Below are 27,181 nucleotides of genomic sequence, written 5' to 3'. Positions count from 1 at the left end.
CCCCAACTGATGAGCCAGTACAAAAAGGACTGCCACAAACAGTTTTGTAATTGTGAGTCCCTTTCCCTTTCCCTTCTTTGGGATATAATCTCAGTAGAACACTGCTGGATCAAAGGGTATGGACATTTTGATAACTTTTTGAGCATAGTTCCAAATTGCTCTCCAGAATGGCTGGATCCATTCACAATTCCACCAACAACAATATACCATCTTAAGGAAATACATTCCATAGCTAGATAGCTCTGTAAAGAAGTCTTAATTTGCATTTTCTTCCCATTGGCCCTAGTTCTACACTCTGGGAGTCTAATAGAATATTTTTTCAATATTAAAGTTCATCAAATACTTAAAAATAAGCTATTGCATTGAATCCTGAGTCTTCTTTCCAGGATTTACATCCCTAAATCATTCTACTGGTCATCGTAATTTGATATAATTATGAGGGGCCCTCTGAATGTTCCCATTTTATCCTTCCTGAAATGTGGCAGACCATGACGCCTCATCTTGTACTTGTGAGTCTGGCTTTTAGAGGTTAAATATAAGATTTAATATTTCTCCCTGTTAAATTTCTCTCTTTTTTTTTTTTTCCCCCCTGAGGCTGGGGTTAAGTGACTTGCCCAGGGTCACACAGCTAGGAAGTGTTAAGTGTCTGAGATCAGATTTGAATTCTGTCCTCCTGAATTCAAGGCTTCTCTATCCACTACGCCACCTAGCTGCCCCTCCCTGTTAAATTTCACTTTAGTAAATTTGACCTAACATCAGAGCCTATTTGTATCTTTGGGGATCCCCATCCTGTTATCCAAAGTCCAAGTTCTCCTTTCCAGTGTTAGGTTATCTGCAAATTTGAAGATGATTCCAACTGTACCTCTGGCCATGTTGTAATTACAACCATTAAATGTCACAGGGCCTGGCAACCTAGTTATCAAACCAGCTCTGAATTCATCTTAAGATTATTATCCAATGAACAGACAATTCTCAGACAAAGAAATTGAAACTATTTCTAGCCATATGAAAAGGTGCTCCAAGTCCTTATTAATCAGAGAAATGCAAATTAAGACAACTCTGAGATACCACTACACACCTGTCAAATTGGCTAGAATGACAGGGGAAAATAATGCACAATGTTGGAGGGGATGTTAGAAAACAGGGACACTGTTGTTGGTGGAATTGTGAATACATCCAGCCATTCTGGAGAGCAATTTGGAACTATGCTCAAAATTTTATCAAACTGTGCATATCCTTTGATCCAGCAGTGTTATTACTGGGCTTATATCCCAAAGAGATCTTAAAGGAGGGAAAGGGATCTGTATATACAAGAATGTTTCTGGCAGCCATCTTTATAGTGGCCAGAAACTGGAAACTGAGTGGATGTCCATCAATTGGAGAACGGCTGACTAAATTGTGGTATCTGAATATTATGGAATATTACTGTTCTGTAAGAAACGACCAGCAGGATGATTTCAGAGAGGCCTGGAGAGACTTACATGAACTGATTCTGAGTGAAATGAGCAGGACCAGGAGATCATTATATACTTCAACAACAATACTATATGATGATCAATTCTGATGGATGTGGTCACCAATAGAGCAGTAATGAACTGAACCAGCTACACCCAGCGAAAGAACTCTGGGAGATGACTATGAACCACTACATAGAATTCCCAATCCCTCTATTTTTATCCACCTGCATTTTGGATTTCCTTCATAGGCTAATTGTACAGTATTTCAAAAGTCCAATTCTTTTTGTACAGCAAAATAACTGTTTGGACATGTATACATATATTGTACTTAATTTTTACTTTAACATATTTAACATGTATCGGTCAATCTGCCATCTGGGGGAAGGTGTGGGGGGAAGGAGGGGAAAAGTTGGAACAAAAGGTTTTGCTATTGTCAATGCTGAAAAATTACTCATGCATATATCTTGTAAATAAAAAGCTGTAATTAAAAAAAAAAACACTAGAGTATAGTAATAATGACTTTTCTCTTTTAAAAAAGGGGGGAAAAATTATCCAGCCAGCCTGCAGCTCCATATTTTTTTTTTTCTCCTCAGACAATTGGGGTTAAGTGATTTGCCTGGAGTCACACTGCTAGGAAGTGTCTCAGGTCAAATTTGAACTCAGGCCCTTTTGACTTCAGGGCTGATGCTTATCCACTAAGCCATCTAGCTACTCCCAGCTCTACAATTTCTATAGAAATAGTGTGAGAAACTTTGCACAAATATAAGTAACTAATGCCAATAGCACCTCCAGGCCACCAGTCATCTTCAGCCATTCATTGGATCTTTGCACAAACATAGGTGTCACTCCAGTAATGCTATCCTTAATCTCTCAGCACCCATTTAGTCTTTGTTACTTGTCTAAAGCCTCCTAAAATTCTTCCACAAAGGGTCTCCTCATCTTGCCTGAGAACTTATCTATAGGAATCTTTCTACTGCCTGCCATGAGCCCTGGATAGACTTTGAAGTATCAGGACCTTACTGCTTAACTCTTATAAGAAATAAGATATTTCTTTGATACCTTCTCTATTCTGCTTCTTGGGTACAATTCTTTGTTAGCAGTGTATGCTACTTTTTCACACAGTCCACTTCTTCACTGCCCTGTAAGTAACATATAGCTTTATTATTTCACTATTCCTGGACTTTATGCAATCAGCAGAATATCATTCAAAAACAGGAACAACCAAGTGTTCCATTTACAAGGATTCTCTTCATTTGAATTGTGCATTGAACATCCTCCTTGACTGTGATTAACATCTTCAGAAAATATGTTCTCTGTTTTGTGCTTTGTTTCAAATGATTGTCGATAATCATTAGGTCATCTTCAAAAGAATCATTTTGACATATGTATGAACTTTGTTGAAGGAGAGCCTTTAAGGTGATATCAAATTAAATGGTCTTTTATAATCAAGCAAACATCTTTCAGTCAACTAAGTGATTGTAAGTATATATATCATAAGATATATGGAATATCATTTGCAAAAATTTGTTTCCTTCTCATACTTTTATCAAGTATGTTCTTAATGCATGTGTAGATTGGTCTCAGTAAAATTTTCTAGAGACAGGAAATTAGGCAAAAATTGACATTTATTCTGAAGTATTAGCAGGTGTCCTTTTTATATACTCACATACACGCAAAGTAACAAAATTACATATGAATGCATTGAATTACATAAACTATTTCATACCACCTGCTTTTTAAAAAATATATAATAAATTCCACACCTTTCTTTCAAAACTGCTGTATTTGTGCTTCCTTTGAATTTCCTTCTCTTTTCCATTATGCATTTTAAAAAATGCTTTATTGGATCCTCCCCTCTTTTGTCTAAGTGACGATATCTCTCCATCTTAATGCTTCCAATTAAAAACAGAAGGAAAACGACCCTTGTAACAGATAAGCATAGTTAATCAAAACAAATCCCCATATTGTCCATGTCTAAAAACTTTTATCTTTTTATGCAACTTGAGTACATCACCTCGCTTGTCAGGAGGCAGGTAACATATGTCATCATAGGATCTTTGGAGGCATGATTGGTCATGGCTTTGATCAGAGTTCTTTAGTTTTTCACAGTTTTTCTTCATATTGTCTTTTTTAATCTTCATAAGGTTCCTACTTTTTAGGAATCTCATTATTTCTTTTATCATTTCTTCTAACCAAATAATGTATAATGCTTGTATTATACAATGTTTTTCAACCCAATTAATGGGCACCCCTTCTATTATACTTTTCCCCTTAGCCTCCACTTCATGATCAAGAAATTTGTTTTACTTACAGTTAGTTATTCTGTTAAGGACCATGCCTAAGTGTGAAGGAGCAGGTTGATTCTCTGAGAACTCCACAACTGTGAATCATAACAGCCCTGAAGGAATTGCAAATCAGCCTTTACTGACACAGATGTTGTTTGTGGATTGGGAATGAAATAAATCGGAGGGAAAAGGAGAGGTCAGAAAATGTAGCTTCCTCTCAGTCTCCTTGTACTACTATCATCCTCACATGAAGGGATCTATTCTGCTGGTCAGAACTGGATCCCTAGCAGCCACTAGCAGGTGGTTCCTCTAACATTATTCCATCCCCAATTATCAAATTTCATACACTTAAAACTTTTAATAGTGCAAACTTAAACATGTGGTCATTTCACAAGATTTAACATTCACACTAATTGAGACATTTGTATGTTTCAGTTAGAAACAAAATAACAACAATGGTGATGGTGATAACAATAGCAGCTAACATTTAGTTAGTGTTTGCTTCAAGTGTCTTTACAACTATTGTTTCATTGGATCTTAATAGCGAACCTGGAGGTAGACACTGTTATCTACATTTTACAAATGACAAAAGTGAAGCAAGGTGTGTCTTCTCTAGGGTTAAGAGTCTGAGGCCATATTTGAACTTGGATCTTCCTGACTCCAAACTTGGCACTCTATTCACTGCACCATCTAAATAATGGAAAATAGATCCAAATATGTGATAATCTTTTAGTAATAGTGACAAAAATGGTGGAGTTCAAGATAAACTGAAGATGATGGGGAATGTGCAGAACAACAAACCAAGTTTTTTTGGGGTGGGGGATTTAGGGATGCTGAGGGAAAAAAAAGGATCAAAGAAAAGGACCTGTGTTTGAGAGGTGTATTTAGTTATGGTTATGGTAAGAGATGAAAAGGTAGTAGAAATGCTTAATTCTTATTTTGCTTGTTTTTTACTCTAAAGAAAATAAATGATCTTTATATTGGAAAAGACAAAGAAAATAATTACAAGGAGTTGATATCCAATATAAGTAGGAAGGTAGTAAGAGTGTATCTAACTGCCTTTAAGATATTCAAGTCAAAGTCCAGATGGGAAGACTCCTCAGGTAGGAAAGTCTTTCTTTCTTCACTTTTCCCTCTGGTTCTTACTAATCTAACAATTTTCAATTATGATATCTTGCGATTTAATCATGATTTTCAGGAAGTTAGTGACTCTTAAGTTACTTGTCCTTGCCTTATTTTCCAGATTAGTTGTTTTTTATGATATCTAATATTGTATTCAATTTTTTTATTATTTTTATTTTGTTCTAATATTTCTTATCCCATTGAGTCGTTAATTTCTGTTTGGTCTATTCTGTTTTTTAAGAATTCTATTATTTAGACCAGATTTCCACTTTCTAACCTAAAGTTATTCATTCTCTTTCCAGTTCTTTTCTACAACATTTTTATTTCATTTGTTGTATGTTGCCTCATTTAATTTGATATTCATATAATACTTCTAGAAAATTCATTATTCCTAAAAGTCTATGCTTGCAATTATTATGGAATTTATTCTCTCCCTAGTTGGGGTTTTGGTGGTATATTCGGGTTTACCAAATTTTTTTATTGAGGTTTGGTTTTCCTGTCTTCTCCAGCTTTAGTTCTTGACTTGGGGCATGGCTTTAGCACAAAAACCTATCTATCTCCGACTTTGCCTTAAAGGTAATTCTTGCTTAGGCACATCTGAGTCATTTATGTACCTGCTCTCACCTACATCTCCTGGAATTAGGCTTTCTTGGATCTTCAGAGTCCTCTCAAACATTCCAAAATCAAGTGCTAAAGACCTTGGGGTCATAAGGTGGCATGATCTGAGAGCCACCAAGCCATCCCTGGCTCCCCTACTCCCTTCCTAAGTCCTTCCTAGAGGATTCCATCAATCCTGGGTTTTCTCACAGAATCGTCTGTTCTTGCTGTCTTCATAAAGGATTCAGGTGTGTTTCGTCATCTCTAGGCGAGCTGTGAGTCTGCTGGTGTGCTAGCTGGTTTGCTTTCATTGGCATCGACTTTGCTGGCAGCTTGTTTTCCTACTGCCTGTAGGCTTCTGGCTGACCTTGTGTGCACTTCTGGATGTATGAGAAATCACTGTAGTTACTTACTGGATTTTTTAAAGCAGTTTTTGATCTTAATGGTGTGGATGTGTTAGGCCTTTGCTAAAGATGGGTCTGATCTGCCTACTTGTATTCAGGCAACCATCTTGTCTGGAAGTCTCTAAAATCTTTGTTCTGCAGATTTATAGTACCTTTTAAGGTGTCTCTGGCTTTTCCTTCCCTGCCACAAATTCTTAGATGGAATGGTCACTTCTCTGTATGTTCCTAGTTCTCTTAGCTAGTAAGATATTTAGTCTAGAAAAGCACTTCCCCTTAATTAGTTCCAGTTTGACCTCAGACACTTAGTAACTAGTGTGACCCTGAACAAATCACCTAATCCTAAATGCTTCAAAAAACATTTTTTAAAATTCATTACATTTTAATGTCATAACTCTTTTGTCTTACAGGTTAAAAACAAAATACATGTATAATGATAAGTAAATGAGTAGACAGATGGTGGTATATGTGGATACAAAGGATTATTTTGCCACAAACATTACCAGTTATAAAAATTAAGAACTACATGGAAAGATCTAAATGTAATAATGCTGAGTGAAGAAAATAGAACCAAAAGAAAAGCATGTAGTTACTACAGTAAAAGACAATAAAATTTGGGTCAAATAATATATCCTTCAATAAGTGACAGAAGTAGAAAATGAAATATATTAGCTGCAGGGAAGAATATACTATATTTCATGGATTGTTGCTTTGGGGTTTGTTAATCCAAACCAAAATATACCTGTGCAAAACATTTCAAATATATTATCACATTTGATCCTCTTAACCCTTTAAGATAGGTCCCCATTTTCTTTTTTTAATTAAATTTTATTTTGCTTTTCAACATCGTCCTTCTAAACTCCCTCACATTCTTCTTCCCCCAACTTCCACTGAGAAAACATGAAAAACAAAATTTTTATTACATTCCTGTATTATCAAACCAAAATTTCTCATTAGTCATGTTTTTAAAAATATGTCTGTACTTTGAGATCCTCTGTCAGGAGATGAGCATCATATTTCACCAAGAATCCTCAAAACTTATGGTTGGCTGTTTTATTGATCATAGCTCCCAAGTCTATATAGATATAATTTCTATATTTACATATATATGTAAATATAGAAATTTTTGTTAATGTGTGTGAATGTGTGTATGTGTATATGTGTAAATATATATATATAATTATGTTCTTTTTCATTAGATAAGATTTGCCTTATCATCCTCCAACCCTAATATCTTTTTCACTCTCTCTTTTTTTTTTTTAATATTATTTTATTTTATTTTTGAGGCTGGGGTTAAGTGACTTGCCCAGGGTCACACAGCTAGGAAGTGTTAAGTGTCTGAGATCACATTTGAACTCCAGTCCTCCTGAATTCAGGGCTGGTGCTCTATCCACTGCGCCACCTAGCTGTCCCCCTAATATCTTCTCATTGAGAACACAAAAAACCCCAAGACTATTTCAAATATATATGATTAAAAAAAAATTTTTTTTTTCCATTATTGGCTAAAAAATTGGCCAAAAAAATATTTGTCTCATTCTGTATTCTGACACTTTCTTTCACCTCTTCATCAGCAGGTAAATAGCAGATTTCTTCATTTGTCCTCTGCAGCCCTGGTTGATCATTATATTGATAAGTTTTAACTCAAAGGTATTCCATCACATTTATATACAATAGCTTATTTTTTTATGGATATCCCCTCAGAGTTCCATTCTTTGGCACATCTAAAAGAGCCATAGATATTTTTATACATCCTGAAATTTGTTTTACTTGTAAATTCTTTCTTAATCAATACTGCCTTTAATTCTACTTCTCTACCTTTTATTCTTTCCTTCCTATTTCCCTGAGTAAAATGTATCTCTAAATCCAACTGTGTGTGTCTCCTTATTGACTTGTTCAAATGAAAGTAAAGTTCAGTATGTCACTTCCCCACCCTTTCTTCCTTGTTTATATAGATGTCTACTTATGAACTCTCATTATAAGAGATAATTTCTCTTAACCTTTCTTACCTACCTACACCTATTAGGGTATTCATTTTCCTTCCCTTTCTATTCTTAAAATCATTAAGACAAAGTGGGGAAAAGGGCCTACATGTGCAATATTTTTAGCAGCTCTTTTTGTTGTAGTAAAGAATTGGAAAATGAATAGATGCCCATCAATTGGGGGAATAGCTGAACAAATTTTTGTATATGGAAGTAATGGAATATTACTGACCTATAAAAAATGACAAACAGGCTGATTTTAGAAAGGCCAGGAAAGATTTACATGAACTGATGCTGAGTGAAACAAGCAGAACCAGGAAAACATTGTACACAGTAACAGCAACATTGTATGATGACCAACTATGACAGACTTGGTTTTTCTCAGTGGTTCAATGATCCCAGGTAGTCCCAATCAACTTTGGATGGAAGATGTCATCTGCATCCAGAGAGAACTATAGACACTGAAAGTAAATCAAAACTTTCTATGTTCAGTTTTTCTTTTTCTTCTGTTTTTTTTTTCCCCCTTGTATGTTTTTCCCTTTTTTTCTTGATTTTTTTTCTCCCAACATGATTCACAAGGAAATGTAGTTTTTTTGTTAAATGTACACGTATAGTCAGAATTTTTGAATTATTATCTTTGTTTAGTCTCTTATCATTGTTCATTCATGTTTACCTAATTTTATGTTTCTATTCACTCTTCTGTTTGAACTTCAAAGTTTCTCCACAATACAGATCTTTTCATTGTTAGTCCTGCAGCATTATAATGTTCAGTTTTTCTAAGTATTCCTGTTGTAAGCCCATCATATGCTTTGCTTTCTAGACTATCATATTTCAAGTCTTTGAATTATTTATAATCCTAACCATGGCATCTCAGTACTATTCTTTCATTCTAACTGCTTGCAGAATTTTTTCTTTTATTTAGAAGCTCTGCATTTTGCCTGTGCTGTTGCAGGGAGTTTTCATTTGGAGATTTTCTAAAGCAGATGATTTTTGTATTTCGACCGTGCCTTCTGCTTCTAAAAGATTGGGGCAATTTTCTTTTAAAATATTTTGAAACAATATCCACATTCTTTTTTTTTGGTCTTGGTATTCCAATGATTCTTAACTTTTTTTCTCCTCACTGTTTTGTAGGTGAGTTGTTTTTGCTATAAAATACCTTATCCCATTTTATTTTTCCAATTGAGAAAAATAAAAAAGCAAATCATATTGTGATTTTTTGAGATTTGAATTTAGGTTAACAGTTTGATATTAATGGGATTTAAAAGGTGAAGGATAGGCTTAATTTTGTCCTGTGAAGTAGTCAGAGCAAGAAATGTTATGAAGTTAGGGTCACATCATATTTTAATCCCAGTTAAAGAAGCTAGGTATTGGAAAGAGTAAAACCTGAGATCAGCTCCTGTCTCAAACAGTTAGCAATTGTGGGACCCTGAGCAGACTACTTAAGCAGGCCTTAGTTCCTTCATCTGTAAAATGGATATAATAATAATATCTCATAAAGTAGTTGTAAGAATCAAATGAGGTGGAAGCACATCACAAACCTTAAAAGTATAATATGTAATTTAGGTCCTGAACATGTCAAGACTGGTAATTTCAGTTAACATTTATTAAGTGCTTGCTATGTGTAAAGGCACTGTGCTAGATGCTGAATGCAGAGAGTCACTGAACCTCCAAAGATCTGAGAAGGATCAGATAGCCACACATCCAGTCTGTTTGTATTCCTAGTATTATTGACATACTTTTTCATTCATGACCACCACTGACTATCTTTTTACCTAACCTGTTATTTTTGAATAGAGCACACTCTTCCAGAGCCATATTCTAATTTTGGATCTATTCCACCAAGTCTCAGAGATAAATGTGTTATCTAATTTGCTTCCTTACATTAGGTACTCCAGTTTACCCTGCTGGTTATCTATGCTTTGTACATATGTTGTGTATAGATATTTGAAACCATGGGCATCATTTCACTTTGACCATATCTCTTACTTTATTTTGGCCAAAAGACAAACATCACATACTCCCTGCAAGTTGCTACCAAAAATTCTCCCTGTTCTCCATACTTCTTGGAAACAAGATCCCCAGTCTTTTGTCCATAATAATAACTTGTGTGGCAAATTTCCCAAGATATTCTCATCTCACAGCCAGCATGGATAGCATTTTGTACTTTTATGTGGTCGGTAGGACTGCCCTACTGAGGAGAGATATTTAATTTTAACACCTTTGTGAAAGTAAGATTCTTCATATTGGGGACCTACTCCAAGAATTATCTTTAAATTCTCTTTTTATGCTAACCATACAGTTCTATTTCAGAATATCTTGGATTGCTTCTTTCCTTTCTGGTTTGTGTATACCTCATTATGAATAGTTTATCTTTAGGAAATGAGCAAGTTCTCTATCCTTTATCAGCCTTCAGAACTGTCATAAAATAGAAGTAAATCTCTTTTTCCTAAGGTTGTGGACAAGAGTTTGGTTAGGGATCCAAGTGTTCCAGTTTTATCTAGATATCAAGGTCAATAAATAGCTAGTGCTCCAAGTCCAACTGGGAGAAACTGGTTACCCTGAATTCCAACCTATTAACCTCACGAGGGCAGAGTAAATGGGTTACCCTTAGAAAAAAAAGATCAAATCTATGCAACAAATATCTACAAGACTGTGGAAATGAGGGGACCCAGTAAACTCATTTTACCTCATACTATGGTAAACTAATGCCCATTAAATATCCCTTATCCCTGCGATTGAATATCTACTAAGGTGAAAATCCTTTCCTTCTGCTATTTTCCCCCATATTCTTATTCTGATCCATCACAGTCCTACCTCTTTTCAATTTACTTTTTTCATCTTATTCCATTGTGCCCTCTAGAACTTCCTTTTGTCATATTATTTCCAGTTTTTTGTCACTAACAAGAAACTTGGCTCCTGCTATCCCTAGCCATTCTCTTCAGGGTGCTATGTGCTTTTCTCATGTCACTTGACACTAGGCCATGAGAATGGTAGTCTTATTCCTCCTCACCACCAGTTTGAAATTGTACCTCTGTTACCATCACTCAATAATCTCTCCTTTAGGTTCCCTCCATCCAGCTATATTCCCTGGGTTCAAATCCTTGTCAGAGTAATTTATTGCTGTTTGGCTATTCTTTTTCCTTGCTCAAGGCTCAAGGCTCCTAGTTCACAATATTCTTTTTTACAAAGCCTTAGGCTTTGGAATTTTAATATATACATTGATGTCTCCTCAAACATCCTGACTGCTTAGGGCATAAACATCCTTACCCCCCATGATATCCATCTTCACTTCAGCCATCTAACAGGGATCATAGCTTAGATTCTAAAATTACTTATAATTCTGACCATGTTAATACTTTTCCCTGTTTTCCCAGTTTATCCTTTTGTTGTTCACATTTTGCCAAACCCTAACCTTAAGGCTTTCCATCAAATGCCTTCTCTGATAATATTCTTATGCTTTAGTGATCTATAGATTTATGTTAGTATAATTACTCATTGAACTCTTACAGCTACACAGTAATCCTTTTATTCTTCTTATATTTGACTAATTCACCAAAGCAGTGGTTCTAAACAAGTTTTCTCACTCCCCCCCTCCCTTCTCCTTTTCAGTGGAGGATCTCACCTTAAGTAGAGTTCCTTTCTTCTCTACTGGTAATCCTTTTGTGTGTACCTTTATCCCCACCTTTATTCTGATTTCTGGGGAAGTTATACAGTTCCTTCTCCTTGTCAAGAAAACCCATCAGTTCATGTCATTGATCTCATCCTTTCCAATTCTATCTCATTCTACCCATTCTTCCAGGAGCTTGCCCTGCCCCCCCTAACCATTCTCATTCATGCATTCATTCACATTCATTCTCTCTCTCTCTCTGTCTCTCTCTCTGTCTCTCTCTCTCTCTCTCTCTCTCTCTCTCTCTCTCTCTCTCTCTCTCTCTCTCTCTCTCTCTCTCTCTTTCCCCCTCCCTCTCCCCCTTCTTCTTTCTTTTCCTCCCCTTCTTCTTCTCTCTCCCCTTCTTCTTAGCACTGATAGTATTCTTTCCAAGGTTACCAACTATTTTTAAACTATGAAATATAACAGTATTTTCTCAGCTTTGATCTTTCTTGTCTTTGCAGCTTTTGACATTCTCATTCTTCCTTCTTCCTAAGTATTCTTTCTCTCTTTACTTCCCTGTTTTTGGTCTATATTTGTATACTTTTCTCCTCAATGAATTAACTTGCCCAATAAAAGATCCCTGGCCAATCCCAACTTGCTCTTATTTTGTGCTCTGATAAAACACTGAGGATCTTCCCCATCCAGTTTGAATTTTTTTTAACTAGGTAAAAAAGGTCATTCTTTGCCTCATTTCTTTCTGAATTTTTATCCTTAATCACTAAAGGGATGCTTTGCCTTGGTCATACTTAAGCCTGTTAAAGCCTTTAGCTTAAAAAGGCCAAGATTTCCCACTGCATCTAGAGCCATCTCTAGTCATCCTAGTCTGTATCTTGCTACTGGACCCAAATGGTTCCACAGGGGAAAGTGAGGCAGGTGTCCTTGTGCGGCTCTTCCTCACTTCCTCATTTTGGTCTAATTCACTTGCATGTCATGGTGTGATGTCATTACCTTCTTTGAGAACAAAGGACAAGTAAGAATAACAACCACCAGCCCAGAATTCTAGAACATAATTAAAGAAATGGTTGATGAACACAAACTATTTTGCCATGTTCAGTTTTGAGTGATGAATTTTAGAAATAACCTCAATAAGTTGAAAGCATTCAGCAAAGGACAGTTAAACTGTTGAAGAACTTTTGAGTTCAAGAAGGGGGAAGGAGGTTAGCTTGAAGAAAAGACTCAAAGTGGGGGAGTGATATCCCTCTTTTAAGTATCTGAAGAATCCTCACATGGAAGAGGGGTCAGATTTGTTAGGGAAACCAGAGGACAGATCAAGGAGAAATGTCTGTAACATACTGAGGCTTGATGTCAGGAAGAGCTCTCCAATGACTAGGGGCTTTCCACAGGTGGGAGTGGGATGCCTTGCGACCTAATTCCTCTTACTGGATCAGAGTTTGGATTGCCACGTTTATTTATCTTCTCCTTTTTTATTTATTTTCCTTCCAGCTGTGGTGTGCAGCTGGGGTCAATCTGAGTGGTTGGAAGCCAAGTGAAGAAGACTCTGGGAATGGAACCAAGCCATCTTTGGGTCGTGACCCTCTGACCTGTGACCGTGAGGTAGAAGGAGAAAACAAGAGTAACCATACATCTCCAGAAAAGAAAAAGGTCAGGACAACAGTGCTGCCTTCCTTCCTACGTCTGTACATTAACCAGTTAGTTTACATGCCTCTCATTATCCACCTACCAGGTAGTCACCTGACCTCTGATTTTTTAACTGAGTTCCAGAGAGCTAAAAGTCTACTTTGGGAGGACTTTAAATTCTTTATGTGGGGGGCCTCCAGGTTTCCAGCCATCAAAGCTGGTTCTTTCATCCTGCTTTTTGGAGGGAAGGCAAATGTATAAAGGGATGGAATAGGTGGCAATAGGAAGACTGAGCCAGAAGCCTTGTGGGCAGATTTGTGTTTTGGATGGATCCTATGATGGCTGCATGTAACTGCTTTGTTCTTTTTTTCCTTAGAAAGCATTAAAGTGAAACTCCTAGGCAGGTCTGGGTATCTTTGTGGAGTTATTCTTGTCTCGTTTTTGTCTAATGACTTTATCTTGCTGCTGGTGCTACCTATTTTTCCTGGAGTGGCATCTGGAGCTTTGAGCAATTCCTGTATGTGCTCTGCAGGGGAAGGAGCTACATGAAATGGATGCCACCTCAAGTCGAGTCTGGATTCTCACCAGTACCCTGACCACAAGTAAAGTGGTAATCATTGATGCCAACCAGCCAGGCACAGTGGTGGACCAGTTTACTGTTTGCAATGCCCATGTTCTCTGCATTTCTAGTATTCCTGGTAGGTACAGAAGTTCCTGAGATAAAGTCTGGGTGGGAAATCAGTCCCTCACATTGGCAGATTTTACTCTCATCTCCCACCCACTAACCCCTATAACTCAAAGCTCAGCCAAACAGTACTTTTCTTCTCTCCTTCACCTTCTCTCCTTGTCACCTTTATCCTCTGTTCTTGAGAACAAGAAACAAGTCTTAGTAAGACCTTGGGTTACAGTCCAAAAGCAAAGCATTATAGCTTTAGGCCTCCCATCACTTCTCCCTCCTATTGAGAAACTTATGGCTCATACTTTTCTTATGAGCTGAATGGAAACAGTTTCAGTGGTTACATCTTACATGTCTGGAGGAAGAAAGGTGGTTCAAGTTGGCAAAAGGCCAGGCTTCAACTTAACCTTCTGAAAGAACACAGGCTTTTCAGCCTTGGGCCATAGGAATATGGTTCAAAGGATTTGACTGATCATTAACTTAGGAAACTGAATCCCTGCTAGAGGGGATCTACCTGGGCATGGGCAATAGGGAATTGTTTGGGATGGGGCCTGAGGGTGGAGAATAGGGATATAACTTTAGAGTATATGTGATGAGATATGAGATTTGCCCCACGAATCTGACAAAAGGCTAAGTGACTATTGGCAATTTCCCCCTCTTATAGCGGCCAGTGACACTGACTATCCCCCTGGAGAGATCTTCCTGGAGGGTGATCTGAATCCCGAAGATTCAGGGGCTGATGGAGTCCTAGCTGGGATCACATTGGTGGGTTGTGCTACACGATGTAATGTGCCACGGAGCAACTGTTCCTCTCGTGGAGATACCCCTGTGCTGGACAAAGGGCAAGGTGAGTCACAGGGTCTGGATTTATTGTGCATGCTGAAACTCTTGGCTTTTCATTATAGAGCTTTTGGCTCCCTAGGTATAGAGACCAGCCAAAGCAGCTGTCTCCTCTTAGGCATTTTTTTTTTTTTTCAAGATCAACTGAGATCCTCCAGGCTTCACAGACTAAGACTTTGATCTTGTCTTGGTTCTTCCTTCTTCCCTAAAGCACTCTGACCCTCACTCCTTATTTGTCCCCTTTTCTCAGAAAGTGTTCCACTTCTAATGACTGTTTCTCCATCTTCCCTGACACTAGCATTTTTGATTGTTTTCTTCAGGTGAGGTAGCCACTGTCAACAATGGGAAGATCAATCAGTCTCAATCCACAGAGGAAGCAACAGAAGCCACTGAAGTGCCGGAACCAGGACCCAGTGAAGTTGAGGTGGCCTCAGTTCGGCCTGGACCCCTCACTGAGCACATCTTCACTGATCCAGCCCCAACTCCGACCATCAATAGCCAGCCAAACAGGTGGGGCTCCTACAGATTTGCTAAAGAATGGTAGCAGCCCCAGAGGAAAGCTCAATTCCCTTCTCTGCAAAGAGTGTGTGACTCTTAACAAGTCCAGGGAAATTACACACTGAAAAAGATCCTAGTTTGGGAGATGTGCTGAGTGTGGGCTCTGCCCTGATGGAGCTAAAGAATTAGTCTTATCTCCTAGGGAATGGCATATCTAATAGGGCAAAACAGAAAGGGGAAAACTTACTTGAAGAGAACCAAGCACTTAAGTCAAACTGGAGGGCTCTGTGACATAGCATCAGTGGGAGAATCAGCACATCATGATGAGGCTCTCCCTGATACACTAACCTAGCTCAGCTTCAAGGACCTGGTCCCTTTTCCTAACAGTTCAAAAGTAAAACATCTACTTTACAAACTCCATTGTCTTTTCAGCGAGAATGGCCCAAAGGTGGACTCTAGCTCCACACAGCAAGAACAGGAAGCCACTGGGGACCCCACTGCCGCAGGCACCAGTGCCGCTCCAACCATGTGGCTGGGAGCACAGAACGGTTGGTATGTCCTCTTGGTGGGGTATAGGGTGGAACACAGTCAGTGACATACCTGGAGAAAAAGCTGCCACTGAGGTAGATTGGAGCTGGGGACAACTTGAGGAGCTTAGAGTCTGAGCTCGTTCACTCAGGCCCTCTCCTGGCCACCTTTTCCCCCTCCCAGGCTCTATGTGCACTCGGCAGTGTCCAACTGGAAGAAGTGTCTGCATTCCATCAAGCTGAAAGACTCTGTTCTGAGTTTGGTGTAAGTACACTCCAAAGAAGCAGAGTCAGCAGGTTGGCAAGGGGATGGGGGTGGGGACATCTTCATTGGAGCCCAGGTATCGAAAGGCCCTGTTCTCTCTTCCTGAGCCAGGCCAGGCCCTGCTTAAGGAGCAGTAGAAAGCAGGGAGAAGCAGGACTTCCCTCCACATCCCTGTATCAGGTCAGAATTGGGACCGCCTGAGCTTGGCCAAGTCCAGGCTCTTGATTAAGATTTCTTTTGCAGACATGTAAAAGGCCGAGTGCTGGTAGCATTAGCAGATGGGACGCTAGCCATCTTTCACCGTGGGGAAGGTGAGGCCAGGGTTGGGAATGAGGTTATTGGTCCTGGACTGAACAGGACAAAGGGGCCCTGACCCTCTGGCCCTGCCTCTATGGGAGGTGACTGGAATCTCTTTCCCACCTTCAGTCATAACCTGTTGTAAATGTGGTGGTTTGGGGAGGTTGATGGAAACTTTGTGCTATGTGTTATGAGCTGGTCCAAACCATCCTCTCAGACTGTATATAAGGGAGTGGCTGCTGGGCATTTTGTCCTTAAGGGTCTCTGAGCTCTAGGATTTCTCTCCAGATGGCCAGTGGGACCTTAGCAACTACCATCTCATGGACCTGGGCCATCCTCACCACTCGATCCGCTGCATGGCCGTCGTCTATGACCGGGTCTGGTGTGGCTATAAGAACAAGGTCCATGTCATCCAGCCAAAAACCATGCAGATAGAGGTGAGCAGCCAGCCCTGGCATCTGTGGGGTCTGGCCTAGAATGTCAGAAAGCCCAGTAGGAACTCTCCCTCAAACTGATCTTGAGAAGAGTCAGAAAAGTGAATTTATAAGAACTCCTTAGTTCCCTCAATTGATACTACTAAAGATTAGTCTGACCACAGCTCAAGGTGGATTGCTCAAAAGACCTCCATATCAAGTAGAAACCGAGAGAGGAAGAAGAAGTGTCAGTCAGGCTTATTTCCTAGTGGATCCCTGCCCTCAACCTTGCCTGCAATAAAGTGTAATAAGCTTAGCCACGAGAGCTTCAGCATATTTCCCAGAAGACTCACTTCTTTTCTTCCCTACTCATTGGCTGTCTTGGTCCTGCAGAAGTCATTCGATGCCCATCCACGACGGGAGAGTCAGGTGCGACAGCTGGCATGGATAGGTGATGGGGTGTGGGTGTCCATCCGCCTGGATTCTACCTTGCGGCTCTACCATGCCCACACCCATCAGCACCTGCAGGACGTTGACATTGAACCTTATGTCAGCAAGATGCTGGGTGAGATGCTGGGGTTGGAGTGAAGGAGGGGCGCTGTATTTTCAAAATGAATCCCTCACTTCACTGATTGTGCCTTTCTCCGATCCTCAGGCACTGGCAAGTTAGGCTTCTCCTTCGTGCGCATCACAGCTCTTCTTATCGCAGGCAACCGTCTCTGGGTGGGCACCGGCAATGGGGTTGTCATCTCCATCCCACTGACTGAGAGTAAGTGGGCCTGGGCCTGAGGCCCCATTGACTCCAGGGGACAGGGTCTTTCTCTGCAGAGAGTTAATACTATATTGGTAGCTACAAGTGTGGTAGCCCTGGGACCTCCCCTATTGTCCTATGCTGAACCTAAGGTCTCTGTGATACTCCAGGAGGAAGGATCTTCAGCTCCCCAGTAACCCTGTCCACACCACTCCTAGTTTCTCTTTCCCACAGGGTGGCTGGCAGCCTGTAGTTTATGTCTGGGGGCTTGATGTTTTTTTGCTTCCCATCACACTTCTCTCTTCTTTTTATGCAGCGGTTGTTCTACACCGTGGCCAGCTCCTTGGGCTCCGTGGTAAGTCCAGCCCCAGAGAAGGTGCCAATAGTTAAAGGCTTCTGTTCAGAAAGCAGGGTGAAGAGCAGCTTTTGTCAGTGAATGGAGTGGATGTGCCTGGTAGAGCCTTTCCCAGGCCGAATAACCTTTTCTTTTTCACTCATCTGGTTCTGGGAATGGCCCAGCCCGGGATGCAGGCCTGAAGTATGGGCGGGGCATGCCATGGACAGTCTGTGCTAGCTGCTGCACTAGCCACTGCGGGTGGCTGGGTCACACTGAACTGCTACATAAACCCCGGGTCCTCATGTTCCTAGAAGACAGTGACTTATCCAATCTTATGTCTCTTTCTTCAGCCAACAAGACGTCCCCCACATCAGGGGAGGGACCCCGACCTGGTGGTATCATCCACGTGTATGGGGATGACAGCAGTGACAGGTCAGCCAGCAGCTTCATCCCGTATTGCTCCATGGCACAGGCCCAACTCTGCTTCCATGGCCACCGGGATGCTGTGAAGTTTTTTGTCTCTGTGCCAGGTGAGACCACACGCTTCTCATATAGGTGCATGACCCCAATCCAGGTTTCTCTGCCTGGTCTGTCCCAAAAGCCTTCTTAGCTGAATCACCACTACATCTGCCACCTAGACTCAGGAAGAGAACGCTGAGTGTTCCCCTAAAGCCCACTCTGCTCTCACAGGGAATGTACTAGCAACCCTCAATGGCAGTGTGCTGGACAGCCCTTCAGAGAACCCTGGCCCTACAGCCTCAGACCCAGAGGGCCAGAAATTGAAGAATGTGCTTGTGTTAAGTGGTGGTGAAGGCTACATTGACTTCCGGATCGGTGAGTAGCTCACCCTGTTGGGAGAAAAGGGGAGATGGAGTGCTCTCCTTAATCTGTTTTCCTCCTCTGCTTTTGCTCCAGCTGGGATCCCTTCCTTAGGGGCAGAATCAGACTGTTCTAGGTACCAAGAGCTTTTCTTAATATATTGGTTTTTTCTTTTTTTTTTTTTTTTTTCAAAATACATTAACAAATTAACACTTCAAGCAAGTATATATATTAGAAACTATTTTCATGAGTATCTATCTTTTTACTTCCTTGTAAATTATTTTGTTTTCTGCTGTGCACCTTCTTTATTTTTTTCTTTCCACTTTCATCTCCTCCACTCCCTTTCCTTGCCCCCCCAAAAAGCAGTCTATAGTTAAGAAAAGATATATTTGTGTACATATGTAGACATATACATACACATACACATACACATCCCCGCCTCCTTGTCCACCTACACACACACACATATCTTTTCCATCCCTGTTGACTCTTTAATTATGTTCTTTAACTTGCCTTGCTATTACTTAATCTCCTCCCATCAAGTGTTATTTATGGACCTTCCTGCTCTCTCTGCAGGTGATGGAGAAGATGATGAATCAGAAGAGAATGCAGGGGAGGTGAATCAGGTGAAACCCATGTTGTCCAAGGCTGAGAGGAGCCACATCATTGTATGGCAGGTCTCTTACATTCCTGAGTGAGAGCCTGCCACCTGCCGGCCACCCCATCCCTCCTGCCTGAACGCCAAGGTGTATATAGAGAACTCCTGCCCTCCTCCCACTGCCAAGGATGCAGCCAGCCCCTCCAGGTGGCCGAAGCACCTGCCTGCCCTTTTTCTAACCTCTCAATTTGCAGCTTTCACCATAGAACTGGAGGCGTCTCAAGCTGGTGGGAAGGATGTGGCAGACTTGGCAGAAAGAAAGTGGGAATGGAGAAAGCCAGAGCAAGATGGGGAAGTGTAGATGATTGGATGGGGGCAGTAGGATACCAGCGGTCAAGCTGAGCCAGAGAAGGAGATGGAAGCCAGTGGCATTAGGGTGCTGGGTTTTAGGCTAAATAGCAGAAGACCCAGGGGATTTACTAGAGTACATGTGTGTCTGGACTTCGGTCCACCAAGCCACACTTGCAAGCTGTGGGAAAGGTGGTTAACACCAATGAATTCCCCTATTTTAAGCTTTCCTCTCCTCCTCTGTTTCCCTTGATGCCAAGAGTCATAATGGAGAAAGCCCTGCCCTACCCCTATTCCATTTAGAATCTTTGTGCATGTTAGGGGCCTAGAATTCTGGCCCTTGCTAAGAGAAATAACCTAGGAGAGGGTCAATATTGCCTTAAGGGGCATTGGGGGGGGTCACACTGACCTGCTAATCTTAAGGCTTAGGAGCCATCTTCCTTCACATAGAGGTGATGTGCTTTGGGTTCTGGCCTTAAGAGTGTTTAGCCAGAGCCACCTGAGCCATCACTATACATGTTCAATTGGAAACCTAACAATGTGAGCCCATGTCTCTTATCCCCTCCCACAGGCCACTGAGCATGAGGTGACCTGCACTGTGGGGCCACAAGTTGTACAAGCCCTCTTCCCTCCTGCCCTAACTGGCCACACTTCCGCTTTACCGAACTCTAGCCCAGGCTCGGTGCTTAAACTGTACCTGCCACCCTGCTCCCTTCAGGTTCCTCAGTTCTCCTAGGGTTTCAGAAGGTGTAAAGTAGCCACCAGTCCTGGACTGTCTCTCTCAGGGGTCAGCCTCTTGCCTTGAATCTCTGAAGGCAATAAAAGCATAGTGTGCCCAGGTGCTGTGTCAAGATGTCCTCCCAGAGCAGGAATGCCTATAGAGCCCAAGCTCCCTGGCCACATTATTAAGTGCCTAGGGTTGGCCTGGGAAGTTTGCTGTCCTGGAGCAGAAGCCTGCTGCTGGGAGAAGGAAAGGAGCCATCTTGGGCCAGGCCCCTGAGTGGTGAGGGAAAGATGATGGTTCCAAGGAAGCAGCTCAGCTGGGATGAGGTTTAGTTCCCAATGGGTTCTTCAGAAAGACATTGGTGGCACTGACCCACAGCCCTATGGCCTGCTGGATTAAATGGTTAATCCACAGATTGTGCTTCAGTGGCCACCACCCCTGGGGAATGATCAGAGTTGTATAGGCCTTACCTATGTCTTCCCAGCTCCCCTTCCCCTCCCTTCCCAGATCGGAGTTGCTATTTAGGCCCTGTGGATAAAAGGATCAAGTTTTTATGAGACTTCCAGCTGCCTATATTATCCTTCCTAAAGCTACACAGGGCAGCCTAAGCATCCCCCATCTGGCTCCACCAGTCCTCTTAAGAGAAGCACACTGTTGAGGGCAACCCCAGGTCTAGAGCCCATCCCCTCCCCCTCAGTTGTGTGGCAAAAGGTTTTGTAAGCTGACTGGCTTCTCCACTTCTCCCTGCCATCTTTCCACTGTGATGTATGTAAAGTTCATTCTATGTTACAAAAAGGATTTCCAAGTGTCTTTGAAGGCCTGAACGCTGCACAGTTAGCACTGAGACTGGTGTCCTTGTAAAGAGAGGGCAGTAGGAATAATCTCCCCAGGCTTTGGCCCTGCAACTGAACCATGTACCTGTTCTGTATGTAATAAATAAATGTGTTAAATCATTTCTGAAGCCTTCTTTAACCACAACTACCTGACAAGTTACTTTTGGCATACTCCCCTCACAGGCTTTTATCTTATTTCAGCTGATCTCCACAATACCCAACCCTAAAATGAGAAAAAAAACACAAGATTTTTTTTTTTTTTTAAAAAGCTGTTATATTTAGTTTGTGCTAATACACATACTGCCCAAGGGAAGGGGAAAAAGGGGGCTACAACTCAAAGAGAATTCATTTCAGGTCCTAACTGGTCACCAGGACTGTCCATCCTGTTCATCCCAATCACCCAGGATAGCCATGATCACTGAGCTTTCTCTCAGCCTCACCAGTTCAGTTTGATTTCCAGCATCTCTAGCCAGACTTGGGGAATAGTGCTGTTCTCCAAAGGCATATATGGGGTGGGGGAAGGACTTTGACAGCAAATCTGGGTTTCCTCACCACTAAATGACTTGGCACACACTTGCCAGAGCAAGGTGCACTGACGTTTTCTGCCCAAAAAAATCTCTCTCCGTCTCCCAGGGACCAAGTCAGATTCTGGCCTCGGTACCCCAAGTCTTCTGAGTTCAGCTCACAGATAAATGTCCCACCCATTCCCACGTAATTCTTTCAGGAGAAAGCCAACCCCTCACACTATCCTTGGGTGATTTTGAGAGGCAGAGCAATCCAGGGGCCAGCCTGGGGAACATTTTTCCTACAGAACATTTTACTCACTCAGGCCTGTTTGCAAACCAGGAGTTTAAGCCAAGGGATGGGTTTGATCTTGGACCCGGATGAAGTTTTTGGTGCATAAAGCAAAATCGCTTTCTTTTCAGTCACGCCCAGAGGACACTATAGCTGGGCCAAATCACTCGTACAACCATCGGTCTGCGCTGTCTTCCCAGCAGAGCAGCTCATCCGCACGGAACCAGAGGGCGATCTCCCGGCGGGCACTCTCCACTGAGTCGCTGCCGTGAATAACGTTTCTGCCAAGACAGAAAAGACGCGCGGTGCAAAAGGGAGGGGCCATGGAAGAGCGCTAGTCTGTCTGGGCAGGCCGGAGCAGGCCCAGGGCCCCCTACTTAGGGTGGGGGAGACCGCGGAGGGCCGCGACACGCGCGGCAACAGCATGGGGCTCCTTACTTGCCAACTTCGATGCAGAAGTCTCCTCGGATGGTGCCCGGCGAGGACTCCGAGGGATTGGTTGCTCCGATGAGGGCGCGAGAAGAGCGCACTACGTCCAGCCCCTGCCACACCTTCCAGAGAGAAGCCAGAGAGGGAGCAGTGTTGCAGCCATCCCTAGGGGCCACCGAGCAGAACCGCTCAGAGAACTGCGGCAGCCGACTCCGCGCGTTCGGCCCTCCCCCGGTCCCACCATCCTCACCATGGCAACCACGGGGCCCGAGCTCATGTACTTGACCAAGCGGGTGTAGAAGGGCCGGTCTCGCAGCGCGGAGTAGTGCTCCCTCAGGAGGTCCTCCGAGGCCTGCGGACAGAGGCGGCTCAGTCCCCGCCCGATCGGCTCGTCCTGGGGCCCCCGCCCCGCCCCGTCAGATCCCAGGACACCCCACCCCCCCGGGGCCGGCCGCGAGGAGGAGGGGCAGAGGCGGGCGCACCAGGAGGTAAGCCCCGCCTAACGGCGCGGGGCCGGGGGGGAAGCGCGGCCCGGCTCACCTGCACGAGCTTCAGCCCCACCAGCTTGAAGCCCTTTTTCTCGAAGCGCTCGATGATCTCTCCCACCAGGCGTCGCTGGAATCCGTCAGGCTTGATGGCCAGGAAGGTCCGTTCATTCAGACCGGTCCAGGCTGCGGAGAGGAGGGAACGGGGAGAGAGCGGGAAGAATTGGCGCCGGGGAGCCCGGGGCCGCCTCCACTCCAGCCTCGCTCCCGCCGCAGCCCCTCCGCCCCGCCCCGCCTCCACTTGCCTGAGGGGAAGATGTTGGCGAAGATGGTGAGCACCAGGCAGATCATGATGGCGGCAGCGCTGCGGAACCTGCAGAGGCGGCGGCGGCGGCGGGCGCGAGCACGCCCGGGGAGGGAGGGCCCCTCAAACAAGCCGCGCCCCGCGGCACCGCGCGCCCGCGGGCTCCGGGGGGACCCTTCCAGGGTGGCGAGGAGGGCGGCGGGGCGGAGCTGCGGGACTCCGGGACTCGGCATGGGCTCCTCCTCCGAAGTTCATTCTATTCAAGTTTCTCACATCCCGCCTCTCCTCCCCCGGTCTTTATTTCAGCAGGTGAAAATCAGGCCTTTTTTTAAATAGTAGTTTACTTTTGCAAAATCCTGTGTTCCAAATGTTTCTTCCTCTTCTCCCTCCCACCTTCCCAGGACAGCAAGCAGTCCAATGTTGGCTGAACATGTGCAACTCTTCTAAACATATTTCCATAGAATTCTGCTGTGCAAAAAGAAAAAAATCAGATCAAAAAGGGAAAGAGACAAACACAGCGGTAACAAAAAGGTGAAAACACTGTCACGCTTCCTACCTGTGTGTGTTGCTGAGACAATTGGAGTTAAGTGACTTGCCCAGGGTCACACAGCTAGGAAGTGTCTGAGGTCGGATTTGAACCCAGGTCCTCCTGACTTGGGCTGGTGCTCTATCCTCTGTGCCACCTAGCTGCCCCACCTTTGTTTTTAAAGGACTTCAAAATGCTTGTTGATGCTCCTTCAAATTTCCTAACCTCCCAGTTCCTCATTCTCAAGTGCCGATAATGACGTTCTCCTCCAGAACACCTCAGCCACAAAAAGACCATACTTTTGTTCTCTCTAGCACTCAGATATGTTTTACTTCCATGTTCAGAAATCCTGAAATCCCTTTAGTTGATTATAATGTGTATTCTAAATCTATTCTTGATCTTTCATTAGGACACTGAGGCAGCTACTTAGTGGAATAGATAGGACATAGGTCTGGAGTCATGAAGTCCTGAGTTAAATCCAGTTTCAGCCCTTTGATGGCTAGGTAAATAACTTAACCTGTCTGCCTCAGTTTCTGCATCTTTAAAATGGATATAAAATAGCAACTACCTCCCAATGTGCTTATGAGGATCAAATGAGATAGCACCTGACACATAGTAAAATTTATTCAATTTCAAATGGCATTTTACTGTGGAATGGCAAAATTATTAATTCTCTCTAATTGAATTTCCATTCCACAACAACTATTCCAAACTTTCTATTTTTAAACTTTCCACATCTTCTGTTCCCATCCAATCATGCCTAAGGCTAAGGACTTTGCTGGTACAACTCCCTCTATAGTTGTACCAGATCCCTCCTCTCCTCTCTTCTCCAGAAGACTGCAATTGAAATCATCCTCTCTCATCCTCAACCTCTCCCTATTAGCTAATTCCTATCCTACTTCTTTGAAACATCCCCATGAAAGTGGCCTCGCTGTACTAGACCTAAAACTATATTATAAAGCAGTGTCATCAAAACCATTTGGCTAAGAAATAGACTAGTTGATCAGTGGAATAGGTTAGGTTCACAGGACAAAATAGTTAATAACTATAGCAATCTAGTGTTTGACAAACCGAAAGATCCCAGCTTTTGGGGTAAGAATTCACTATTTGACAAAAATTGCTGGGAAAATTGGAAATTAATATGACAGAAACTAGGCATTGACCCACACCTAATACCCTATTCCAAGATAAGGTCAAAATGAGTTCATTGTTTAGACATAAAAAGAATACAAAATGGATAATTTTTTATTATATTAAAAAAAAGATTTTGTACAAACAAAATCAATGCAGACAAGATTAGAAGAGAAGTGATAAATGGGGAAATTTTTTACATTCAAGAGTTCTAATAAAGGCCTCATTTCTAAAATATATAGAGAATTTACTCAAATTTATAAGAATTCAAGCCATTCTCCAATTGATAAATGTTTCAAAGAATATGAACAGACAATTTCAGATGTGAAATTGAAACTATTTCTACTCATATGAAAAGGTTCTCTAAATCACTATGGATCAGAGAAATACAAATTAAGACAACTCTGAGATACCACTACACACCTCTGAGATTGGCTAAGATAACAAGAAAAAATAATGACGAATATTGGAGGGGATGTGGGAAAACTGGGACACCAATACATTGTTAGTGGAGTTGCGAAAGAATCCAGCCATTCTGGAGAGCAATCTGGAACTAAGTCCAAAGGACTATCAAAATGTGCATATCCTTTGCTCCTGCAGTGTTACTACTGGGCTTATATCCCAAAGAGATCTTAAAGGTGGGAAAGGGACCCACATTTGCAAAAATATTTGTGGCAGCCCTTTCTGTAGTGGCAAGAGACTAGACACTGAATGGATGTCCATCAGTTGGAGAATGGCTGAATAAATTATGGCATATGAATGTTATGGAACATTATTGTTCTGAATATTATTGTTCTGTAACAAATGATCAGCAGGATGATTTTAGAGAGGCCTGGAGAGACTTACATGAACTGACTGATGCTAAGTGAAATGAACAGAACTAGGAGATCATTATGCACAGCAACAAGACTATACGATGATCAATTCTGATGGATGTTGCTCTTTTCAACAATGAGATGATTTAGACCAGTTCCAATGGTCTTGAATGGGAAGGAAAACTATAAATTAACCAAGTGATGGGATTAGGTTCCTATTTTTCCCTGCCTTTCACTGGCAAATGATATGGATATGGGAAGGTATAGAATAGGCTGATTCATTCCTAATCTACCCAGCTCATATGTTGAAAGCGCATGTCTTGGTTTAAATTTGAATTTATGTGTTGCTTCCCCATTTCCTGTAGTTTTCATGCTTAGAATGTAAGATCACATTCTCAGTCAATGAGGATAGAGGGAGATGGAGGGGGATCAGAGGGAAGGGGGAAAAGAGAGGGAGGGAGGGGGAGTTAGTGTTGCATCAGAGAGCATCATAAAAATCACTTTCACCCCTCATATGGTATGAGTGACCCACCCTACTCATGAAAAACGAATAAACCTTTCTCTTTGTACCTTGAAAGATTGCTGAGATTTATTGGGTGAGTTGCATACCACACTGTTTGGGGGCTTGTCTAGGATTACATGGTCATTGGGGGGTCATTAGGCTCTCAAAACTTGGCAAAAGGTACCCTGCCTAATTTTGCAGTTTGCCATGGTTTGAGAGTCTTTGTTCTCTCTTCAAGCAAAAGTGACCCCAAGCAGAGAGACGTGGTGTAAAGTAAAAGAAGAAGATCGGCAGTTGAAAATCTGAACAGTGAAGGAAGCTGGACCCTGGAATCTGAGAGCACTCAGAAGAGTTTGAGTGACTGTATATGGGGGGGCTGGGAGCAAACCCCCCAAATTGGGATTTGGAGCTCAGCATACCTGATCCTGGAAGTCTTGTCAAGTGGGAATTTCTCAGTCTAAAGCTTCTGCTGCAGAAAAGTAAATTGAAGTACCAATAAATGGTCTCTTGGGAAATAGATTAAGCAATTGGGATAAACTACCAAAATTTAAGGACAGAAGTGAAACCATAAAGGGGCCAAATGGTTCCATCCTATATATTCTTATTTTCCCATATAAAACAACAGTACTTAATCATTTTCTTTTTGCTTTCACCCTCAGTGGGATCACCATAACTCAGCTCACAGGGGACACATGCAAGATTTGAGATAATTAATTTTTACAAGGGTCAGAAATGCAATACCCAAAACATAGAATCTTGAGAGAGTCTTTTCAGTGACAACCCAAGAAAAAGAAGAATCTCCTGCAGAATATTTGAATAAACTAAAAGAAAGTAAGAGAAATATTCTGGTCTGGATTCAGATGATGATCCAGAAACTGAAGCAACTTTGAAATTACACTTTATAACAAATGCCTGGGTGGACATTAGCAGAAAGTAGAAGAAGTTAGAGGAACAAGAAGTCACTTAATACTTTTCTAGAAGAAGCAACTAAAGTTTATACCAGAAGGGAAGAGGAGAAACAAAAACAGAAGACTAGTTGCAAGTTGTAAGAGATGTTTATGATACAAGAGACAAAGAGAAGCATGAACAAAGGGAGAGGTCCTGATCAATGAGCCGTGGCCCAGGCTCCACCAATTGATAAGGGCCCCTCAAGGGGAAGAACTTTCAGGGATGGGAGGGAGGAAGGCAGAGTCCCAATCA

At 42.2% G+C, this 27,181-nt stretch overlaps 2 protein-coding genes across 28 annotated transcripts in view; one reads left to right on the top strand and one right to left on the bottom strand.

The window, feature by feature from the left end:
- Window positions 1–21,114, top strand: part of MAPK8IP3 (mitogen-activated protein kinase 8 interacting protein 3) — an 89,240-nt gene extending 68,126 nt beyond the window's left edge. For all 25 annotated transcript variants that reach the window (XM_074279608.1, XM_074279605.1, XM_074279597.1 and 22 more), the window contains 14 exons: window positions 12,934–13,092; window positions 13,601–13,766; window positions 14,409–14,591; window positions 14,905–15,094; window positions 15,515–15,634; window positions 15,794–15,874; window positions 16,118–16,185; window positions 16,460–16,608; window positions 16,978–17,149; window positions 17,240–17,353; window positions 17,652–17,690; window positions 18,023–18,202; window positions 18,363–18,506; window positions 19,068–21,114. In XM_074279608.1, coding sequence (XP_074135709.1) covers window positions 12,934–13,092; window positions 13,601–13,766; window positions 14,409–14,591; window positions 14,905–15,094; window positions 15,515–15,634; window positions 15,794–15,874; window positions 16,118–16,185; window positions 16,460–16,608; window positions 16,978–17,149; window positions 17,240–17,353; window positions 17,652–17,690; window positions 18,023–18,202; window positions 18,363–18,506; window positions 19,068–19,189 — 1,887 coding nt within the window. In that variant the 3' untranslated portion in view covers window positions 19,190–21,114. The remainder of the gene's footprint in view (window positions 1–12,933; window positions 13,093–13,600; window positions 13,767–14,408; window positions 14,592–14,904; window positions 15,095–15,514; window positions 15,635–15,793; window positions 15,875–16,117; window positions 16,186–16,459; window positions 16,609–16,977; window positions 17,150–17,239; window positions 17,354–17,651; window positions 17,691–18,022; window positions 18,203–18,362; window positions 18,507–19,067) is intronic.
- Window positions 21,113–23,550, bottom strand: NME3 (NME/NM23 nucleoside diphosphate kinase 3). Of its 3 annotated transcripts, none has more exons than XM_074279616.1 (5): window positions 23,009–23,540; window positions 22,759–22,889; window positions 22,469–22,570; window positions 22,228–22,383; window positions 21,113–22,070 (listed from the first exon to the last, which is right to left on the bottom strand). In XM_074279616.1, exons 1-5 carry the CDS (start codon window positions 23,238–23,240, stop codon window positions 21,999–22,001), a joined length of 693 nt encoding a protein of 230 aa, XP_074135717.1. In that variant the 5' UTR covers window positions 23,241–23,540; the 3' UTR covers window positions 21,113–21,998. The 3 variants fall into 3 exon arrangements, with proteins under 3 accessions (XP_074135717.1, XP_074135716.1, XP_074135715.1); XM_074279615.1 differs by having other exon boundaries at window positions 22,228–22,340; window positions 23,009–23,522; XM_074279614.1 differs by having other exon boundaries at window positions 21,113–22,383; window positions 23,009–23,550.
- Window positions 23,551–27,181: the final 3,631 nt, after the last annotated feature.

This window comes from Sminthopsis crassicaudata, chromosome 1, assembly GCF_048593235.1.
Source record: "Sminthopsis crassicaudata isolate SCR6 chromosome 1, ASM4859323v1, whole genome shotgun sequence".
Taxonomy (NCBI): domain Eukaryota; kingdom Metazoa; phylum Chordata; class Mammalia; order Dasyuromorphia; family Dasyuridae; genus Sminthopsis; species Sminthopsis crassicaudata.
The sequence above is the reverse complement of the archived record's forward strand: the minus strand, read 5'-3'. Positions and strand labels throughout refer to the sequence as shown.

What these genes read in the sequence shown, in the direction of transcription:
- NME3 (XM_074279614.1), bottom strand. Translation starts at nt 23,240, where the DNA reads ATGCCGAGTCCCGGAGTCCCGCAGCTCCGCCCCGCCGCCCTCCTCGCC. An exon ending in TGGGGCTGAAGCTCGTGCAG is followed by an intron (nt 22,571 to 22,758) that starts GTGAGCCGGGCC and finishes CTCTGTCCGCAG; the next exon opens with GCCTCGGAGGACCTCCTGAG. An exon ending in CGGGCCCCGTGGTTGCCATG is followed by an intron (nt 22,384 to 22,468) that starts GTGAGGATGGTG and finishes GGTGGCCCCTAG; the next exon opens with GGATGGCTGCAACACTGCTC.